The 22,450-nt window shown below is 47.4% G+C and overlaps 1 protein-coding gene across 1 annotated transcript; it reads left to right on the top strand.

Moving 5' to 3' along the window:
- Positions 1–3,866: 3,866 nt before the first annotated feature.
- On the top strand, positions 3,867–12,097 carry SPRYD7 (SPRY domain containing 7). The gene is made up of 5 exons (XM_088522175.1): positions 3,867–4,009; positions 4,945–5,061; positions 7,077–7,243; positions 8,411–8,513; positions 11,484–12,097. Exons 1-5 carry the CDS (start codon positions 3,904–3,906, stop codon positions 11,579–11,581), a joined length of 591 nt encoding a protein of 196 aa, XP_088378301.1. The 5' UTR covers positions 3,867–3,903; the 3' UTR covers positions 11,582–12,097.
- Positions 12,098–22,450: the final 10,353 nt, after the last annotated feature.

Raw genomic sequence — 22,450 nt, 5'->3', positions numbered from 1 at the left:
GTAATCGCCGCCTGCAGCGCGCCTGGCAGCTTTCGTGAGGTTTGTGATTGCCTGTAGATCAAAGCGCTGCTCCGGTGGCTTTTGCTTGCGTTGCATAAGAAGGAAGTGACCTCCAAAGTAAACAGAAGGACTAGGAACAAAATTAATTTCCATACGCCGTTTCTTCCAGGACTTGGCGCGTGGCAGATTAGCTGTGCAAAGAAGACATCCCCCAGAATGCTGATCCTCACTGGAACACTGTCCAATGAATATTTCAAAAGCACAAGCACAACCTGTTTTTCCCGTATCATCCTCCAACCCACAGGCCTGACCCTGCGAGTGGCAGGACCGCTCTCCATAAACAAACCTTGATCTTCCAGGCCCACGTTATCATTTGCCTCTCTGCAAGTTGCATGAGGATGTCACGAAATCCACACCAGCACATTTTATAATGATCCTTTCATTGACTATTCCCAGGAGCAAATGCACCCACAGAGCTCATGGCAAGGGAGAGGCCAAGTCCTAACAGTTTTTACTAGCAGAGTTTTAAGGAGAGCGGAGATGAAAAGGAATATTTTTTATCTGAGAACTGAACTAGTAGGCATGTTGTATTAGAGGCTGCAGCAGCAGGTGGTATACAGTCCTCCTCCCCGTTGGCTTCAGGGATTTCAGGGGTCCTTATCAAAACATATCTGCCTGCTGATGTGGATCTGCTTCGCGGGGTTAGTGAGGGACAGTTACATTTTGAGGATGAAGCTCGGAGCTAGAGGACAAAACAAGTCAATGGCCACGGTTTCAGCTCAGCAGGACCCTCCCACGGGCCGGCATTTGGGAGGTGGATGGGACCGTGCTTTTCTCCTGCTCTTCTAACATGGTTCCCACACAAAATGTCTCTGCTGCTACTGTTCACGGAAATAAAGTTGAAACCCTGTGAGCAATAAACATGTTTAGACACGCTGCGCAGAAGTTGGCTTCCAGTGTGGGAGGGCCCTGAATACTTGGCCTCCCCAACGAAAAGAAACACACGCTCCTCGAGCCGAGTTAACCCTCTGCTGCCACGCACGGCCACGCTTGTAAATGCTCCCACCCAGCTCCTCATTTCCTCTTTGGGAAGCGTGAACATTTTGGGAGACCTCAGACTCCAAACATGGACGATTTGCAAAGGACAAGGGCCATAAAACCAGATGCCCAAGTTGGGAGACTGGTGGAGTGAGAAGTCGCCAGGAAGGCACCACTGGAGATGACTCCAAAGAGCCCCGTCCTGCCTTGCACAACCGCTTTGGCAATGCTGAGCACGTGTGGCAAGTTAGCATCGTTTCCCGGTGTTCATTCGGAGCAGGGAAGGACTTCCTGGGCCAGAGAGAGAAAATGGGATGGGAGGTCACTTGAAGGTTAAGTCATTTAATATATATATATATATATATTAGCATTTGTCATTTTGCATTTACTGTAACAAACTTGCAGTGTGTGACAGACAATAAAAATGGCACAGCGACTTGCATGGGACTAATTACATGAAAAGCCAGTTACCAATGCAGGCGCTGATGCCCTACATATGAAATAAATAAACATCAGTTTCCAGCTAATATTTACATCTTAGAAGTTCAAGAATAATCCCATTTGGCATATTTTAAGGAAGTGAGCTCTTGACCCCAAATGTTTATGGGCTGTAACAGTAAGTCCAATAAAAGAAAGGAAGCGCATTTTAAAGCTGCTCTTAAAATCAGATTGGTTTTAGGCACAATTTTCAGAAAGACAGCATTTCACCTCATGTTTCGAGTAAAGAGGTGAGTGTGACTGATATAGCCTATCCAGGTCAATGAGGTATTTCTTGCTAGGAAAATTTCTTTTAACAGGGGTTTTTGAATATCCGCTTTAAAAAAAAAAAAAACCCTAAGATAGATAACCTTGTACCACATGGGTTAGATTAGTTGCATTGTGTTATATAGGGTAATAATATAGGGAGCTTTCTGGGTGAAATACCACAAAATGAGACACCGGCTGAAAATCATGAGAAACAATAATTTCATCCCAAATTGGTTTGGAGTTAAATAGAGTCTTTAAATGTATATATTTAAACGACCTGCTGTCTGCAAAACATTGCAGATCAGCAGTTCACAGCACAACATTTACTGGATATTTTTCTGTGGATAAATAAGAACCTGAAGTAGGTTCAGGTGGGCTGCTATAGCCATGTTACCACTCTTGGCTCTGTTTGCCGCAGTAACATATCGGAGCCCTGGCTCCGGATACTTCATGTCCTGGAGTTCTAGAGCTTTGGCTAAATCACTTGAGAAACCCAAAGGCCACAAATCTATTTAAATTAAGGGACATTCTGTCACTGTGAAAGGCACACAAAGCTGGTTCCAAAATGTCACTATGTACTTCATAATAAAATAAGAACAGCTATAGTGTCCTGGCTTTTCCCTGGGTATGTGTGGCAGCGTTCACTGGTAAACGGGAGAAAGACTCCACCAAAGCTCTTGAATGCAGTTATACTGATTGAAAAAAGCACTCTAGAAGCAAACAAGACTTAAAAAACTGAGAGTTAAAATTGACTAGAGAGGCCTGGTTTGGAAGATGCATTCACGAGCAGTTATGACCAAAAATCTTATCAACTTAAAGAAGCACCTATTGCATTTAGGATGATGGTCACTCTTTTATTTTTGAAAAAAAAAAAAAAAAACACCTTGTTTGCACAGGTAAGCAAACTGAGAGAGGTGACAAGCCCTAGCCTCTGCTTCCTGGCGTGGGGCTGTCATCAGGAGCACGTAGTAGGGTAAAGGTTTGAACATCCAAGTGTAGGAGGAGGAATATTTCTCACAGGACCCCCCCAGCCTTGGCGAGGCAGAGGATAGGAGCGTTGCACAGGTCAGTCCTGCCCCATGACGTGTCGCATCCGTCTCTGCCAAGTGCCCGTGGATGTCGTCCACTCAGGACACACAAAGCACAACCGACGGAGCAAGAAAACTCGCAGGGAGCTTGGGAACAGGTGGAGGGACTCCCGGGACCACAGACAGGTCCTCTGCCAGGCAGGACTGCACAAAATGTTTGCCTCAAGGAGCCTGTCTATTTTTTGGGTTTTTTTTGGGGGGGGCATATGTATGTATGTATGTATGTATGTATTTTCGAGAGAAAAAATATATAAAGAAGATAAATGTGGTTCTCATTACTTGAAGCCAGGAACAACTGACCAGTGAATTTCCAAGAAGAGTTTCATTTTTACATGGCTCGGGACCGTACTGTTACAAGCCCGTTGACATGATCTGTACCATCTGCCAAATATGCGTGTATGTCTATGTATACACATTTTAAAAGGCACATCCCGAGCGTGATTTCGAAATACGAAACACATGCACGTTGCTGCGCTATCAGCTCGCAGGGTCCTGGCGTATCTCCCTGACACTGGCAGATGTGCGCTTTGTGTCAGGGTGTGTTTCAAGTCGGTATTTACTGTGACTGCTTGTGACTTGAGTACAGCGCTGCACCGAGCAAACAAGAGAGTCAGCCCTTACTCCTCCCCTGCAAAGGAAGGGAGGGCATTAAAAGAGCGCATTTCTGGCCGCCGATCCTCGTGTTTTTTAAACTTTCACTTCCCACAGAAAGACGATTTTTTTTAATGGGATTTTTTTTTATACGACCTCATGAGAGCCCAGAGACAACAAAGCCCCGGGGGTGCCCAAGGCGGGATAAATAAAAATAACCCGCTGGCGCCATCGGTGTCAATAACGGTCCCCAACGGTCCGCTCTCCGCGGCGGCCGTTGGGGGGGGCGGGGCAGAGGAGGAGCCCCCCCCCGCGGCGCCACCTCCCGCGCGGCAGGGGGCGCTGCGGCGCCGCGCTCGTCCGCGCATGCGCGCTCGGCTCGGCCTGGCCTGGCCTGGCTCGGTTCCGCTCGGTTCGGCTCGGCCCCGCGCGGGCAGCCATGGCCGCCTCCGTGTTCTGCTGCCTGCGCTGGTGCGGGGAGGGCGGTGGCGGCCACATCCCGCTGAAGGAGATGCCCGCCGTGCAGCTGGACACGCAGCGCATGGGTGAGACCCCCTCCCCTCCCCCACACACCGCCGCGGCGGGGGCGGGGCGGGGCCGGCGCGAGCCCCGCCCCTCGCCGCAAGCCCCGCCCCTCGCCGGCCTGGTCCCCGCGGACCCTCCTGGGATTTTCCCGATAGATTAGGGGGAAACTGCCCGAAAACGGCGCCTGCAGCCCGGGGGCGGCGGCGGGTTGAGCTGCGAGGGGGCAGCGGGGCCTGAGGGAGCCCGAGGGATTCAGGGGGCCCGGGCCTTCCTGGGCGGAACGTCGTGGGGCCTGGGCCCGGGCCCGCAGGGAGCCCTCCACGGCGGGGCAGGGCATGAGCTGGAGGGAAGCAGGATGGACAGCCTGGGCTTGGGGCCCGTTTTGGGCCTACTCTTCATTGTGGCGGTGCACGATGACTTTTACCACGCTCTCGAGCGTGACAGCAGTGCCTAAAGTGGAAGTTTTTCACCAGTGGAACTTAGCAGGGCCCAATATTACATTTCCTCTGCACTGCAAGGCGTGTTGCTAATAAAAAGAATGTTTTAGAGAATGATTAAATAATTTACAGCTCCTTCAAATGTTTCTACCCCTTGTCCCCTTCTTCCTGTTCGCATTTTTTTTTTTTTTTGCCAGCGTGTAGAGACAGGGTGCAGGGTTTAGGTCCTTCTCTTAGTGTAGTCAGCACGGTGCCTTAAAACCCAAGAGGCAAAATGAGAACAGAGTATAGATTTTAAATAAATAAACCTTGATTGAAAGATGAAGTAGCCTATAAACATTTCTGCTTCAAAGCATGGCCCATCATCATAATTCTCACAGACTAATGAAGTTCTTGCTTGTTCTTGAAAGAACAAAAGTGTTCTCAGTATTTAGGGCTTTCGAGGTCTGCCTCCAGACTTCTGAAGAGGTTTTGAAGTTTTGTGTTTTTTTTTTTTTTCTCCCCTCTCCTCTTTGCAGGAACAGATGTCGTGATTGTCAAAAACGGCAGAAGGATATGTGGCACGGGAGGCTGCTTAGCCAATGCACCTTTGCATCAGAACAAGAGCTATTTTGAATTTAAAATCCAGTCCACAGGTTAGTCAGCACAGAGGCACAGTTTTAAACTTGGAAAGATATGTCTGATTGCCTGTTGGTCATTGTATCTAAAGTACTGAGCACATGTATCAATCTTATCCTTGAACTTCGTGAACATCGGAGAGTTTTGTAAGTTGTCATTGTATAAACGGAAATCTAAAGTTTTGGAAATGCCACACCACGGGGCTGCACCACTACAGAGTCCTCTCCAGAGCTGTCTGTATCCTAACATTAAGCCTCAATTGTTATAAAGAGCAAACACCTCAAAAATGAAACTGTGCATCGTCTAAGCTTGGGGGGGATGGAAGAGGGGAGTGTTAGTCCAAAGAAGTCTCTCCAGGCATAACAGTATTAGCTGCAGCTCCAGCTAATCCTGTGCTTTTTGCACTCAGTTGGTTTGGGGTGTAGGCAGTGTGAGGGCCAATCTGTCCAAAACACCTTGCAGTTGCTTTGACTGGGTTTTGTTAAATCTTGTAAACGCCAGCACAGTCTTAACTTGGTAATTTCAATATCCTTCCCATTGGGGGTAGAACCAGATGCAGCTGGTTCTTCACTCAAACACAGTATCTGTGTTCTTACCATGTTTACTTTAGAAACACAGGAAGCAAACTCCTATGGTCCCTGTGAGCCCTGTCCTCTCCATTCCCATGTCCCAGGGCAGGAGAATTGTAGACACTTAACTTTGAATCACAAAAGTGTCCCTGGGCAGTCTGATTGGGCTCATATAGCCTGACTATTGGAAAGGGGATTTTTTTTTCCCCTAAGTAACATCTGAATCTGATTTTCTTCACCATGGAGATGTAAGTATTAGAATAAATTGTTCTGCAGTTCTGTATTTTTTGTATTATGAAAATAATTTCTGCACGTTTTTTGCCTTTGCACACTTGCACATTTTAGTTTTCTGTAGATTAAACAGTCCTGTGTTTGTCTACTCACAGATTATGTTTTCTAGGCCTCTGATTGCTGTTGCTATTTCTTCCACAATTTTTCTTCATAGATCTAATGTGTCTTGAGGGGTCATGCTTAACATGGATGCTGTGCTCCAGCTGAAACATCTACTTTACATACAGTGTATTTAATTTATACATGCCATACATCCAGGATTTTTTTCATAACAGTTGGACATTAGAGTTGTGGTTCAGTTCAGTCTGTGGTCTATAATAATCTCCAGATTATATTTTGTGAACTTGTGAACCAAGCCATTATTATTATTTATGTGGTTTATTAGTCTTACTTGCCTGCTGTCCTTTTTAGTGCCGTTCAAACAGCCGCATGCTCCTTATTTCAGGCCTTCCCACCAGTTTGTTACCATCGTGTAAAACCTGAATAGTTTTGGAAGAGTTTGCAGTCCTGTGGGGGGTATTGGCAGCACATTCAATAAGCACACTCACAGTATCCAAGTCCTTAATGCAAATATGGAAGAATAGCTGTAATGCAAAGCCTCAAACCCCCCCCGAGTCATCCTTTAGGTTTGACAGGGCACTATTGATGAGTAGCCTTGGAATACAGTTTTCTGTCCATTTGTGCATTCGTGTTGTGGTCACTGCATCTCGACCACATTTTCCTAAGTTGAGCACTTGAAAGTCAGGTGAGGTTTGAAAGCATTCCCAAATCAAGATCTATCATATTTACCATTCTCCTTTATCCCGAGGGCTAGTGTAGCTAGCTGAAAAGGGAAATGATCTTGTTTTGACGTGATTTGTTGTTGACAAATCCTTGCTAGGTGGATTTATTTTTTACCTCCTTTTAGATTAACACAGAGAATTTGTTTCCCTTTTTTTGGGGGGGAGTGAGGGAGAAAAAAAGTCTAAGAGGTTTAGAATTCTCTGGATCCTTCTTTTTCCAAGATACAAGCTGTTTCATCAGTCTTTTGTGACTGTTGGTATTTCAAATAGTGCTTAACAGATAAGAGCTCCGTGGCACTTGTTTGAAAACACATTCTTTATGTTGTCCTGCAAATGGCCTTCAGACAAGTAAATTTGATTTTCTCTTATCATGTTAACATTATGTTTTAGGGATTTGGGGTATTGGAGTTGCAACCCAAAAAGCAAACTTGAATCAAATTCCCCTTGGTCGAGATGTCCACAGCCTGGTGATGAGGAATGATGGAGCTCTTTATTATAACAACGAGGAGAAAAACAGACTGCCAGCAAACAGCCTTCCTCAGGAGGGCGACGTGGTGGTGAGTTCCTTGAGGATTCTTTTATCTTCAGCAGCTGTTCCCAGACTTCCTATTTGCAGCTGTGTGGTCAGACTGATCATTTTAGTTGAATTATTGTTTGCCTCGCATTGCTCGCGTTGGGAAGTGGAGACATAAACTCCTGTTCAATTTGAGTGGATCAGCAGCCTGCATTTCAGTGGACTTTCATCTCAGCATTGATGCGTTTCCAAGGGGGACAATGAAATTTAGATCATTTCTCACCAACAGGTTTTCTTGTTAGAGAATCTTGAATCCTTATAGCAATGGTTAAGAATTTAATCACTTAGAAGCCCCAAACAGCAAATGTTGACCCCTCTACCTTCAGGCACTCATTCTTTTAATCCCCTTCTGAAATTGTTTTTTTGGAGGGTTGCAGGCTCTTTTAGGATTTGGTCAGCCTATTTAGTCTGAATAGCTTCAAATAAAAAAAAGAAGCTGATGTGCTACTTTTCTAAATCCCCAGTTTTCTTAAATTTCCTTTTATTGTGTTCTGTCAGGAAAATAGGTTTCTGAAGTAGTAAATAGCAACACCAGCCACACCAGCAGCAGTCAGAAAAATCATTTAGCTAACAAATAAGTAATTTATTACCTTGCTGGTGTTTGCTTTCTGCTCTGAAATCTGCATGTTTATAGAACTGGGTATCAAATTGTGCTCTGTTACTGCTGGCAGAGAAAAAGAGCCTGGGGGTGTTTTCAGAGGGATGAGATCAACAAATAAACTGAATTCATAACATCGTTATTTATTAAAATTGTTTCCATGGGGAAACATAAACAGGCAGACTATAAACTGCTTAATATTCAAAATCACTGGAAATTTTGTGATTTGCTAACATGGTAAAAAATAATCTGGAAATTTACTTTGTAAATTGTTCTTGGTCAGCTAGGATATGCGATATTGTGTTACATCCCAGCTGAATGAGCATTAAGGAATCCTGAGTATTTGAAAACAAAAATGTTATCATCACTTATTGACTTCTAGTTCTTCACAAGAATAATTTATATCCTTTTTTTTTTTTCTGGCATGCTGCAGTTTGCATTATGGTGTTAAAACCTGCCTGTGGCTAATAAAACTGGAATAACTAGCAGTTTTCATTGTATAAACATGTTGATGCCTTTTTGTTGTTGTTGTTAATATTTTCAACTTTGTAGGGTATAACATATGATCATGTAGAATTAAATGTGTATTTAAATGGGAAGAACATGCATTGTCCAGCTTCAGGAATCAGGGGGACTGTCTATCCGGTGGTATATGGTAAGTAAAGATTTTCAAATCCTTTTGCAATATATAACATCTTTTTTTGAAGTCTGTCTCCTGTGTTCTTCTCCTTTCTTACCTGGAACACACATTTTTTTTTCCAGTCATCATCAATCACTTATTTATGGCAACCACAACTATTCATTGTTTGGATATATGCAGTTAGGAAAACACAGAAGAATATGTTCACCTAAGTTTTAATGCTTGCTAATAGCTAGAAACAAGGGCACTGCTTACAGGCTAGTTAAAAAATGAATAAGTCCAAAAAGTTGTGGACTTCCTGCAGTCTAAAAATTCCTGAAATGAAGAGCAAAAAGAAAGAAACATCAGAAATCCAACCTAGTGTAGGCCAGTGGGCTGCGCCAGTTGATCTCTGAAGCCTGGCATTTATGCCTGTGTATTCCACATATTTTATGAACTCATTTGATGTCAAATACGGGTAGGTTGTGAATTGCTGTTTAAAAGTTCTTGTTCTAGTGGTGGCACAGCTGCTTGCCATGTAGTAGCGTAACGTTTTGCTCCTCTAACAAACTGAAGCCCAGTTCAGATACCCAACAGTTGGTGAGAGAATTGTGGTAGCTATTCTACCAGCAATCCTGAGGACGGTACTGCAGTTCAGAACAAGAAACAAATACAGATGCAATTAATCTCTGCATCGTCGGTCTAAAAAGGAATTTATGGATTATGGAAGTTGGATTTTGGCCAAGACATGTGTTAACAATTTACTTGTCTGTAACTTGGCGGTGTTTTTGTAGTTCCCAAGTAGTCCGAATGCTGTTTAACATCTCGCCTGAGAGACAGCGCTTCCCCTTGCTCGGTGCGTGGTCACACTGAGCTCTGGGCTGCCTTGTGATTCATAGAAAACCATAACCGCTCATTGAATGCCCTGTGTGGCACCTGCAGCCATCTCCAGTCCTTTTTAAGCTTTGTCTTAAGTACTGTCTTCTGCAAAACTCACTTGCAGAATCACAGGATGGTTGAGGTTGGAAGGGAGCTCTTGAGATCGTCTAGTCCAACCCCCGTGCTCCAGCAGGGACACCTAGAGCACGTGGCACAGGGTGGCATCCAGGTGGGTTTGGAAGATCTCCAGAAAAGGTGACTCCACAACCTCTCTGGGCAACCTGTAGGCTCTTCAGATGTCATTGCACTGCATGGCATGGATAACTCTTTAATTCCATGGCTGCTAATGAACAGTTGGCACGTTCCCATTTTTACGTCTTGACTAAATTCTTAATATTATGGTTCACGAGCAGGGAGCAAATACTCTAGATGTGCTGTGGTGCTTTGAAGAGTATGAATTCTGCTAACAGCTTGCCTCTTTCTGAGCTATTAAGAGTGAAATTTTTTCCTATTGTCATTCTGTGGTCTCTTGCATCCAGCCCTTTTGTGATCTGTTCTTGTACCACATGATGGCGCTGCTAAAATACAGAGGCAGATAGTGGCAGCCCGCAGCACTGCTCTCCCTGAGCGCTGGGAGAACAGGCGCTCTGTGCTAGCTGATGCTTCCATCTTCCCTTGATTTTTGGAAATATGTAGTATAATTGTAAGCTTTTGTTTTGTTTCGTTTTTTCTTCTCAGACCATAGAATCAAGTTGCCTGGGGAATGCAGTGACCTTTTATTGCTAGACTATTGAAAGACATCATCTTTCCCAAGAAGGCATAATTCCATAACAATCATCATGTTTCCTATATATTGCTGTCACAGTTGAAGCCTGTGATTTGCATTTGCGTGACGCTTACTTGGTATAAATTTTAAATGTAAATGTCCCTAATTTAAGGTTGCTACCTCTAGTCAAGTGAGAGGATTTGAGCACGAGGAAGAGAGTTTCTTAAGCATTAGTACAATCCATGATTCAGAGTAGAGTTACAGATATCTTTGGAAGAAACATGAATGAGTAGATGAACATGCTGTCAAGTCTGAAAAAAGTAAACCAGAGCAGTGAGCTTGCGTGTTGCTCTTCACAGCAGCTAGAGCACAGGCACTTGTGCCTAAGTGAGATGCAAAGTTACCACCACCACATAAGTGTAACAGAACCAAACAAGCACACTATCCAGAGTTTTAACTGAGCCTGGGAAGGAAAAATCCCTATCTTGGCTCTGAGACAGCTAAATTCCAACCCAAAATATGGAGGTAAAGCGTTTTTATTATTATTATTATTGGTGTAATACTACTATTATGGAGTTTATATCTTAGAGTTTAGATCTTAGAAGATCTAGAAGACAGTATCTTTGAAAGAGATCATGATTTTTCTGACTGGTTGGCTATTTCAGTTTGCTAAGGCAGTACTTGAAAGCAAAGCTATGAAAATACTCATCTGTTTTATTTTCATTTTCTGCATTGAAGGCTAATAACACTTTTGTTTCAGATCGTGCAGAGGGCCCAAAAATGGGAGAGGTGCTGTTTTTAAAACACAAGTAACTTCCAACTTAAAAAGGAGTGAGGAAAGCCCTCTTGGTATCACAATCTGAAACAGATGATCAGACGCCAGCTATTTCAGGCAGCTAAAAAACTGTAGGCCTGCAGCAAAATTAGGAAATAAACAGAAAAAGGTGCAGCTGAGGAGGGGACAAGCCTGCAACATTTATCTAGTAGTGTCCTTGATTTGTAGATTTCCAGAGAAATAGAGTAGAAAAATTGGGAAGAGTTGTGTGAAGCCATAATAATGCGCCCAGCAAAATCAGAGAAAAATGTGACTTTATCAGAGACCGTTTCAGACTGAAGTAAACAGCAGAAAAGAGAGATGATCTGCTCTTCTTGGGTATGAGTGTAGGGATTTAGATGGTTTTCTGGAGATTTCTTATTGTATCAGTGTAATTGATGTGTTGGAGAATGTTCTTCATGATCTGAGCATAGTATTCGCATGTATATGATCCAGTCAAGTGGTGTCACAGAGAATCAAAATATGAATGTTCAAAAATACAAATGTTGTGTCTTTAATCCCTTCTGTTTGATTGTCTCTTCTGCAGTTGACGACAGTGCCATTCTGGATTGCCAGTTCAGTGAATTTTATCATACACCTCCACCAGGGTTTGAAAAGATCCTCTTTGAGCAGCAAATCTTCTGAATGGCTTCATACTGAAAACCTGCACCCTGCACTGTTACAAAAGCTTTGTCATCTTAAATAAAGCTTCACGTTACCTTTAGGAAACATACCTGTATTTTTAGTAAGTACTTGTGACGGTTGTCTGCAGAACGGATGCGTAAACTGCAACACCAGATTGTTGTGTTGTAAAATGCTAGGTTTCTGACAGTGTTTTGTGGGTGAAAATCAGTTATTCAGGGCAGGCTTTTTGTTTGTTTGTTTGTTTTCTGATTTGTATTTGATGCATAAGGAAACTAAGGGATATAATTGATACCAGTATTAAATTCAGTATTTCGAATCAACTCAAGCTCTGTAAAGTAAATAGTTCTTATGCATATAATAGGTATGGAGATTGATATTTCTTATGATTTTTTCCTGATTTTTTCCACACAGAAGTTGTGTACCTTGTTAAAAGGAAGGACTATGTTTCTAGTCTGTGACCTGGAATTGCAGTGTCCTTGTTGTGCTCAATGACTAGTAATATGATGGCATAACAGGCAGCTATTTTTTTTTAATTTAAATCCTCTATTCCCTCAACCTTATCACTTGACATATTTCTCCTAAATTTTCGTTTGTTTTGACTGTGACAAATAGCAGGATGCTTTCTAGTAATAATTCAAGTATTACTTTGCTGAATACTAGACGTGCTTTTGAGGACCATCAAGCTGTGTTACTCTGGTAGCAGAATAAGTAGAGATTGCTCAGCTGGGGTACACAGAGAGACAAGTGAAAGGTATGAGATGTTCTGGTGAAGCCTTACATCTGAACTGTAAATCTGATTATTCTTTTGTGGAATATCGTATTTAATTTCTGTATGAATCATTTATAAATGATTAATGGCTAAGACATTGTTCTAAAATGTGATGCCCATAAATATAAATTATTTTCCTCCTGTCATGTATTTAATATTCTTCCTAGAAGAATTTTTATTGTAAAGAAAATCTTCATACTGGCTGTTTGGTTTTGTTTTGGCTGTTCCTGGGTTAATGCATTCACATGAATGAATAACTTTATTTAAATAATTTTTAGAAAATATCTGATCTGAACATAGAGTTTTCAAATATAAACAGCTTGCTCTAAGCCTTTTACCTTACGATTTTCTGCATCTGTTCTAAGAAGAGTGTTGCCATTCTCAGAGGCCCACCTTGTCCTTCTTTTCAGCCTTGCTTCCACACAACAGCATGGAGAGTAAAATTCCAACCCCCAGGAAATGATGCCTTCTTCAGCACTAGGATGTAAAGAGAAGGGAATTGGAGTGCAGTGTTTTAGTCGTCCCATGAGATCTGCTCTCCCTGCTGTGGTCACAGACATCAGCTACAGTATAGGAGACATTCATCCTTGAGCTGATGCCACTGTGCCAGCTGACACCATAATGTTTCTGTAACCAAGTTTGTCAACTCCTTAAACTTTGAGTGGTTATATATTGTTTTTCTTATATCTGAAGAGAGAGGGAAGGCATCTGCCCTCTTTCCCTTTGATATTTTTGAACGAGGCCTTCAACAGTTGTTCTTCATGAAACACTACTGAGATGCAAGTGCTTCTTATGGAATTAAAACTTCTTATGCTCCTAGAGAAGGGGAAAGTATTTTAAAAAATTGCTATCTCTTCATCTCACTGCAAACAGCAAACAACTTTTCTCAAAGTTTGGTATGTTTAAGAGTATTTAGCTTGATGTAAACGTGGAAAGAGAATTCAGATTACACTTGAAAATACAGAAAAGGCTGCTCCCATCAAAGGTGAAAGTTTGAAATGGAAAACGTTTTGGTAAATATAAAATACTCAAAACAGCTGTTAAGTGGACCAAAAATATGACACGAGCCTGCTTTTACAGCTCAGAAATTTGCTTATTTCTCATTTAAACAGTGTAAGAGTGCATTTGTCATACTGCATAACATAATTATACCTCTTGTTGAAAACCCAACCCTTCTTTTATCATTGGTGACACAGAAAATCTGTATAAAATAATGGAGCTGAATAAATGATCCTTACCTTCTATTTGTGAAAATGGAAAGAGAGCACTTTTTTTTAACCTGAAAATAAGTTGTGCAGTGAAGTTTCATAAAAGAAGCAAAGTTAATGCCATTTTACAGGTAAGAGAAGAGGGCTATAGAGATAGAAAATGGATTTGCCTTTTGTGTCTCACAGCATTTGGCAATAAACACCCCAACAGAGTGTGTTCCCAATCCCAGCTTTGCTCGGGGAAATGAGATACCTATTTCTATATATGTCTAGAAATTGCACTAGAAGGTCACTTTAACTTAAAGATTTAGCAGTGTATTTATCTGTAGCAAAGGTGTTTTAATAAAAATGAATCACGCTTCCCAGTGAAAATTATGGAGGTGTTTCCACTAATTGTTTGTACCCAACTGTTTTCTTAATCTTTGAATGTTACGATACGGATATGCATCTCATGAGTGCAAAACACTGTATTTACTAGTACTGTATATTTATGGAGTCCTTTGTGATTATATGATGGCAGCAAGGTAAGAAGTCTGGTTCTGTGCATACACAAATAAATAGAACTGACAGGACACACAAGGTAGTTTGCACAGAGATAGAAGAGTTGTTATTTTTACAATATTGGAACTCTTTATGGTGCCTTGGCGATAAAGTCGGATAATACTATTAGAAGGAGCTTAAAATTCTGATGAGACACTATAAACCTAGGAATAGCTGTCAAGGAGAAGTCCCTGAAAAAATGAGGGATCAAGAGGGAAGTATCACGTTGTAGTCCATGGATGATGTTGCTGTGGCTTAGATTTGAGAAAGCACTTTGCAAGGAGTAAATAATTTGGTTGATATAATCGTAATTCTATGTTAGGTGCCCACAAAGGAGATTTTAAAGCACAGCTGATGCACTCTTCACCAAAATAATCCTGCAGGTGTACGCAATTTGTTTGGGATGTGTGTTGGGTGTCTCTCTGCACAAGAGCCATCAGCGATGGCAGTACACGCTATTCAGGTGCAGATGCTCCTGGGAATACAGGCTTGCAGGAGAACTCATGCTATTTTTCCTTTCCGATGGCTTTCTCAGAAAAGAATGCAGTGCATACAGCTGTGCACAAAAAAGAAATGATGTGAACTGGGCCTTGTAACTGATGGGAATTTTTCTGAGTCCACTAGGATTCACAAGGGTCCACAAGAGCAGTGGTGAGACCGAGGCTGCCGTACGTCCTTGTGAATCCAGTAGAAATGAAAGGTCTGAGGTGCAGCTTCCCCAAGACACCTGATGCGGTAAAAGCCTCCATCCCTTTTGGAACGGGGTTAACTATTACCTTGCTGAGTTGAGGGGCCTGCGTAAACACGTCCAGAGGTATTTGCAGGAGAGAACAGTTTGAAGACATCAAACTCTCTTCCTTCTCTTGCCTAGTTTCACAGAAAAGCACTTCTGAGCGTGTTGACCTCTTGGGTATGGATCCTGCACAAAGCTCAAGGGCTCAGCGAGGGGCCTCAGAACTAGAGGGACAGAGCTTTGCTTTTCTCGGCTGCTTCATATAAGCTCCGTGTTGGGGCCATCTCCTGGAAGCAACTGAATCCTGGCTGCTCAAACATGGAATTTTGACAAGTTGATTATCTGCAGCTCAAACAAGCAGTTGGTAGGACCAGTAGGCCCAATTCCTTCCTAACCTGGCTTGTTTCAGAGCTTTTTTTTTTCCCCCCATGTGGAAATTTTAGCTTTCCCTACACCTTTTTTCTTTCCCCTTCCTGGCCCCAATGAGAGGCACCTGACCTGTGCCAGGATGCGTCAGCAGAAGAGCTCTTTATCTCCCCACACGGTCCAAAGTCTGACGCTTCCCGGGAAGAGGGTAGGGGTTCAGGCACTGGAATTTCCTCCAGTGCAGCCGGGGAGGATTAGAGATGGAAAGATGTTGTGCGGAGTCCTGCTGCTGAAGTGTGACCAATCTGCTGTGAAGGGAAGTGCATAAATAAACCTAATGTTATTCCCCCCTCATTCCAGAACGTATCAAGAAACAAATAAGTACTTCTCTTATCTCTATTTAGGCTGCATTGTGCACACAAGCTAACACAGCATAATATGAGAGCGAAAATAGAAGCCAAGCTGCATCCGTGGAAAAACTGCAATCGTTTTTATAGAGGAGGCAGTTCCTAGCTTCAAGAAGCATGACAGCTTGAGTCATGTTTCTTGGACGCGCTCATCATCTTGGCAAGCAGCACACGTTAAAGCCTCCATTGTTGGGAAATCTAAATTCCCCTCTGCCTTAAAATATCTGAACTTGGGATAAGATGGCTTACGACTTTTTTGTAAGTGAAAAAAAAATCACATTGACTGATGCTTTCAAGATTTTTCTGTGGAAAAATGCCACGTTCTAGGCCAAAGTAAACTTTGTCAAAATAGAGATAAGCTGCTGAAAACAGCTCGTCTCTTGCAAGTCAGTAGCCTACACCAGAGGGGGTCATCTTTTCCTCCCCGTGGGATGGAAATAGTGTTTCCTGCTCCGGAGCAGGGAACAAGCAGAGGGAGTGGGAAGCGGCTCCTGCGCCGGCGCCTGTCCCGGCTCCGTCGCCGCAGCGCGGACGAGTCCGGTCGGGGCGGTGCGAAGCGCTCGTGGCGGATCCGAAAGCAGCGGCTGCAGCTCCTAGATGGGACTCCAGGAGCAGGAGCGCGAACGCTCCCTCCCTCGGCGCGGTAAGAGGAGCGCCCTCCTCCTAACACAGAGGCCGTGTTTTGCTGTGGGTTTCTTCAGCAGAGTGTTGGACTGCGTGGAGCCTGTTTCCACGCTTCTCATGGAGTTCATCATCCTTCATTTATCTGCTTTAACGATCCATTTTGCCCCCAGTAAAAAAAGTAACACGACAGCCGCTTGTTTGTTGCAGACGGGCAGTTCCCACATTCTGGGAAGTCTCGTCCCTGTTTAAACAGGGCTGGTGGACACAACCCCGTCCCCCGCGGGACAGGCACGTCACCCTGCAGCGTAATCCTGCTGATGCCGCTCAAATCGTTTCCCCGAGCCGCAGAGAGCCTTTTCGTGCCAGGGTAACTCCAGCATTTTTGCTAGTATAACTCCGTGCACTACTGACTCCTTCCCGAGCCGAGCCGCGTTGGCTCAGGCAGGGATGCAAAGGGCCCGGAGGCTTCTTGGTAATACAGGCGCGCCAAAAATCATTGCCTCAAGGAAAGGAGGCTGGATGAAACGCGGAGCCTTTTTGCCGCGTGGTGAGGGAGGGATGGAAATGCAGAGGGCTGAGCTGTGTTGGCTGCTGCCGTTGTCCCCAGGGGCTGGGAAGGCTGGAGCAGTGAGTGCAAGCGCTGGGAGGGCAAAGCTCTTTGCTCCAGCAGGACCGCGGTAGATCCGTGTCCTAAATATCCCATCCCAGGTGCCAGGGAGCGCCTGAATGGGGCGAACCAGCCCTGCGGGTGAGCGCGGGGACGGGCTGAGCCCGGCAGGCACCGCTGGCAGCTTCTGGGCTAGCGATGGTTAAACCTTCCCAGCCGTCGCCTGTCACCGCTGCTCGCTGTGCGCTCGGCAGGGTGTTGCTTTGCTGAAAAAAACGCTGGGTTTCACTGCAGTCGCCCAGTCCTCGCGAGCAGAGCACCGCAGGGCAGCGCGCTGCTGCTGGCTGCCGCCGGGGCCGTGCCCCAGCCCCGCCGCCGCTCCCGCTCCTCGGGCCGGCGGGAGTCACCGCGTTTCATTTCTCTCGCCCTTTGTGCTCCTGCGGAGAGCCAGCGCTGTCGGATCCATCCCGCGGAAATGGCCGGATTCCCCGGGTTGGGCACTCAGCATCCATCACTGCTCCATGAGCCTCCCACGGAGGGCAGCGCCGGCAGCAGGAGGACTCTGACCTTGCGTAGCCAGCAAGTGCTGAGCTCTGCTTTAGCAGTTAGCACCTTATTGTGGCTTTCGGGATTGCTCACTAACAAAATAAGTTCCCTTTTAGGGCTGTCTCTCGTTTCTCGCCTTTGTTTCTCTTCCTTCCTTGCTTTCCTGTCCTTGACTGTCGTGGCGCACGTGATTGATGCCCGTGCGAACCCTGTTGCGCTGCCATCGGAGGATCTGCAGCTGCTGCTGTTCACCCGAGTGGCGAATTACGCCGTGGCTTCGACTCCTCCTGGGACCCGCTGCCGTTTTGCACCGGGGCCGGTTGCGCTGTGATGGTCCCTGCCTGGTTCCTCTCCTGCTCCGCGCGGCCTCGTCCCGGGGCAGTGCCCGAGGGAGCTCTGCTTACGCGATGGCCTGAAGCCGCTGCCACGTCCCTGCGCCCATGAGCTCCGGAGCTGCCTGGTGCATCCTCACAGCTGCTCTATGCCCTGTCTCACCACGCTGCTTTTGCCTAGATATACACTGAGGTGCCAGTTTCCTTGTCCTCTGAGGAGAGGAATAGGCACAAGTCCTGGTTTCTCAGCATGGCTGCTTTGACCACATACAAAGATGCAACGATTGCAAAGGCTGTGCAGAGCTACAAGCAAGTCAATGTCTGGAGATGAACAAACATGAGGATTGTCCATCAGCTGCCCTAGCAGTTGACTGAAACGAAACCCTGCTCAGGGCCCAGGTGGCCTCTTGCCCAGCACAGGCCTCCCTTCCCTATGCTGTTCTCTCTGTCTGTTCCTGGTCACGTCAGGTTAAAACAAGGGCCGCTTGCTCTGGAGCTATGACTGCAGAGACGCAGCCGTGCCATCGGTGCGTTGCACAGGACAGCACTGTTCTGAGTCAGCACAAAGGGCGTAAACCGGTAGGCGACACAAACTCTAGCCTGTCTTTATCAGTAACCTTTACCTGTGTCCGTGTCTAACCCACTAGCAAAACCCAAGCTACTGACAGCAAGGCCTTGCAGAGTGCAGCGAACACCATTTACCCGAGCACGGCCCTGCAGCTCTTTGCACAGCAGCATCACTCACGTAATGAGCTTCAATGGCGCCCAGAGCAGGCGGTCGGTAGCGGCAGGTCAACCAGTCCGTGCGGGGCCTCTGCTCCAGGAGCAGACGCCTCGCGCCGAGGGAGCCTCGGCCCCGCCGCGGCTCCGGGCCTCACGGGGCGCGGACGCCTCATGCAAAGGGAGCCCTCGGCCCCGCCGCGGCTCCGGGCCTCACGGGGAGCGGACGCCTCGCGCCGAGGGAGCCCTCGGCCCCGCCGCGGCTCCGGGCCTCACGGGGCGCAGACGCCTCGCGCTGAGGGAGCCTCGGCCCCGCCGCGGCTCCGGGCCTCACGGGGCGCAGACGCCTCCCGCCGAGGGAGCCCTCGGCCCCGTCACGGCTCCAGGCCTCACAGGGCGCAGACGCCTCACACCGAGGGAGCCCTCGGCCCCGCCGCGGCTCCGGGCCTCACGGGGCGCAGACGCCTCGCGCCGAGGGAGCCCTCGGCCCCGCCGCGGCTCCGGGCCTCACGGGGCGCAGACGCCTCGCGCCGAGGGAGCCCTCGGCCCCGCCGCGGCTCCGGGCCTCACGGGGCGCAGACGCCTCATGCAAAGGGAGCCCTCGGCCCCGCCGCAGCTCCGGGCCTCACGGGGCGCGGACGCCTCGCGCCGAGGGAGCCTCGGCCCCGCCGCGGCTCCGGGCCTCACGGGGAGCGGACGCCTCGCGCCGAGGGAGCCTCGGCCCCGCCGCGGCTCCGGGCCTCACGGGGCGCAGACGCCTCGCGCCGAGGGAGCCCTCGGCCCCGCCGCGGCTCCGGGCCTCACGGGGTGCAGACGCCTCATGCAAAGGGAGCCCTCGGCCCCGCCGCGGCTCCGGGCCTCACGGGGTGCAGACGCCTCGCGCCGAGGGAGCCCTCGGCCCCGCCGCGGCTCCGGGCCTCACGGGGTGCAGACGCCTCGCGCCGAGGGAGCCTCGGCCCCGCCGCGGCTCTGGCGGCGACGCTGCGGCCGCTGGGGAGCTGCTGGGGAGCTGCTGCGCTGGCACGTGCTAAAACGCCCTCGATAGCTTATGCACGCTGTAAACTTACGCTGTATTGGCAGGCTGTAAGGTACACAAACACGAGCCCTCGTGCCAGGCGGCCCAGCAGGGCCGGCTTCCGCGTGCGCCTGTCCAGCCGTTTCCCCTTTCTCCGAGAGCCAGAGTGCAAATAAGCAACTAGGGGAGGCCACACAGAGCAGCGTCACCGTCTTGCCCCTGCCCCAAGCTGCTTTCCCTAAAAATTCCCTCGCCCTGCAGGCCCTTACCAAGGGAAACCTCAGAACAGGTACTCAGGAGCGGCATGGTGAGTGCCTGTTTGGATCCGCATTCCTGGGAAACAGGCCAGTATGTGTAGCACAAGCACAGTGAGGTCAAGGCTTCTGAGAAGACCCAGAAGACATTTGCATCAGGGAACTGATCCAGCTGCAAAATCCCAGGGACAAAAAATCACCAGTTATGGTGGCTCTGAAGGGAATAGGAAGGTGATTTTTATTTCCGGAGTGAAGCCTGAGGCCCTATCTGTACGCTGCTTTTCTACCAGGTTAGAAAAACTGTTTCTGCATTTTCAGGAAGAATGGGGGATTTTTCCTTGGTACCAGTTAATATAACTCAAAGTGGAGCACACAGGTGCCTATATAAAAATATATTTTTTCCCTTTTTATGGTTATAAATTACACCACTAATACCTTTTGGCTGAGATATCCACTTCACCCCTCAGAGGAGAGAGAAAGAGAAGTGAGGGTTGCACAGCACTGCGGGAACGGAAGTGAAGTGACTTCCGTGCTTGGAGGGGCCTCGGCACCCGGGAGCAGGAGCTCCAGGCTGGGAGCTGCTCCGCGGAGCCGCAGGCATCGCACCAGTCCCGGGCTGCTGCTCTGGGATGGGTTTTGTAATTTTGGGTAATTCCTCTTCTAATGCATTTTGAGGGAGCGAGGCCCTACAACTATCGGCCTTTTCCTTCTCAATCCACTGCCCGTCCGCGCGGACTTGTACAGGGACTGTGGCAGGACACGCTGTGCATCCCTCTGTCCTGTGACCTAGGCGAAGCCACCTCTTTTCTGATAAAAATTACTTTTTTTCTTAATGCGTAGGTGGAAACATCAACAACATCAAAAAAGGCTTAAGTGCAATTACCTCCTTTTGCTTGTGCCACTTGAAGAAAAAGAAATGATTATATACTTTTTCTCAGTAACACTATGGGTACTGGGGCAGTGCAGCGTAAGGGGAAAGTCAAGCTCTGGGAGCACCTCCAGGGGCTGGAGTGCAGCTCAGGAACGAGCTGATCTGGGTAAGGAGCTGGAGCACCCAGCAGGGAAGGGTCCCTCAGCTGTTCTGCCACTTGGACCTTCAAGGAGGCCTCCTGCAGAAACCAGCCCTTTCCCCCCCCAGATCAATGGGCATAGAGCACCCTTACAGTATATATGTATCTATCTCTCTATATATGTTATGTATATATAAAATATATATTTTTATATATATGTTTGGAATATGCATAAAATAGCCATGTTTTATACAGTACGTATGCATGAACAAATACTGTAGAGACTATAATAGTATGCAATGTATCTGAGTCGCTCTTCGGGGCTCAGTGGAGGTGTTTTCGGATCAGCTGTTTCCGACGTGAACGAGAGGAAGCGGAGCCGGAGCAGAGGGGGATGCCTGTGGGTCACCTCTACGGGATGTGGAGGGAGATGGGCTCTTAAAGGGGATTTGGCAGGAGGTGGTTGGGTTTTGAGGTTCCTAACTTGGGATATAGACGCAGGGGCCAGTGCCTGAGGAGGCTTCAGCCACCAAAGCCCCCTTGGAGCAAGACCGTAGTAGGGCACATCCCCAAAGGGACCTTTCCCTGCGAGCCCTGCTCCCTGGGGCACCCAGGGTGCCTGCGGGATGTGGGCTTCTTGGCTGCATGATACCAAGCCAGACACAGTCATTTTAAATCAGGATAAACTAAAAATGCTTAGTCATGAGAACAAAAAATAATTGCTGGTATCTAAGGAAGGTCCCTACCTTCAGTTCGAGCTGATGAGTCCATCCAGCTGCACCAGCCCCAGCCTTCCCATCCTACTCCTGCTGGTGCAAATGCAGATGGCAAAAGCCCTAAATAGAGAGGGAGGAGGAAAATATGAGAACAGAAGGATCTACCTCTTGCAATTTTCCTTTTTCTGAAGCATGCCAGTGCTCTAATAGGGATGTCCTAAGCCTGCCCTCTCTCTGGAAAAGGAAAACCATAATGAAATGCCAGCAAAAGCATCTTCCCTGAGGGCTGATTTACCCACTCCTAATTTTCTCATGTGATTTCTTCAGGCCATTCCCTTATTCTCTGGAATTTCCACCCATCACCTGTAGCTAACTTGTGCAGCAGGTAACCTGCCAGGGCTCAGCCCGCCCCACTTTGCTGCTGCCTCTGCCAGCCCTACATTGCCCCCAAATCCCCAGGTTGCGGGTGGTGCCCCAAATCCCCATGTCACGAGAGCTGCTGGGAGGGAAGGTCTCCTGGGGAAGGGCAGAAGAACAAGCCGAGAAGCTCCTCCACCTCCATAACCTGAGGTCTGCCCACGGATCAGGAGGCTGGGGGGCACCTCATGGTGAAAACAGCAAATCTCATGCTAAAGAAGAGAGGAAAAACCATCTCGAATAAGAGCTTGCTGTGACTGCCACGGCCAGGGGCACTATTTGCTCCTGCATCTGTCTCCTACCACATCCTCTGTGGTCTCTCACAGCCCCGGGGGTAAAACAAGCTGCTTTCCCAGGCCTCTCCAGGCATCCTGGGGCTGGCAGGGAGCGCCTGCTCCCAGGCGCCGGAGCCTTGCAGGAACGCGCCGTGCGCGGCTAACGGCCCGGAGCAACGTGCCTGGGAATAGCGGGATGACGGCTACGCAGAGGGTAACACATGGCAACTGAGAGCGCGAATATTCCTCACTTGGCCTTCTTGGGTTTCCCTCCCGATACTCGTTTTGCTCCTTGGAATGTCAATATTTAGAAAGACTCAACTAGGAGAT

This window comes from Tinamus guttatus, unplaced genomic scaffold, assembly GCF_059628265.1.
Source record: "Tinamus guttatus ecotype Peru unplaced genomic scaffold, ASM5962826v1 Tinamus_guttatus_pri_ptg000150l, whole genome shotgun sequence".
In the NCBI taxonomy this organism is placed as follows: Eukaryota; Metazoa; Chordata; class Aves; order Tinamiformes; family Tinamidae; genus Tinamus; species Tinamus guttatus.
Note: the sequence above shows the minus strand (reverse complement) of the source record. Positions and strands in the feature narration are given on the sequence as shown.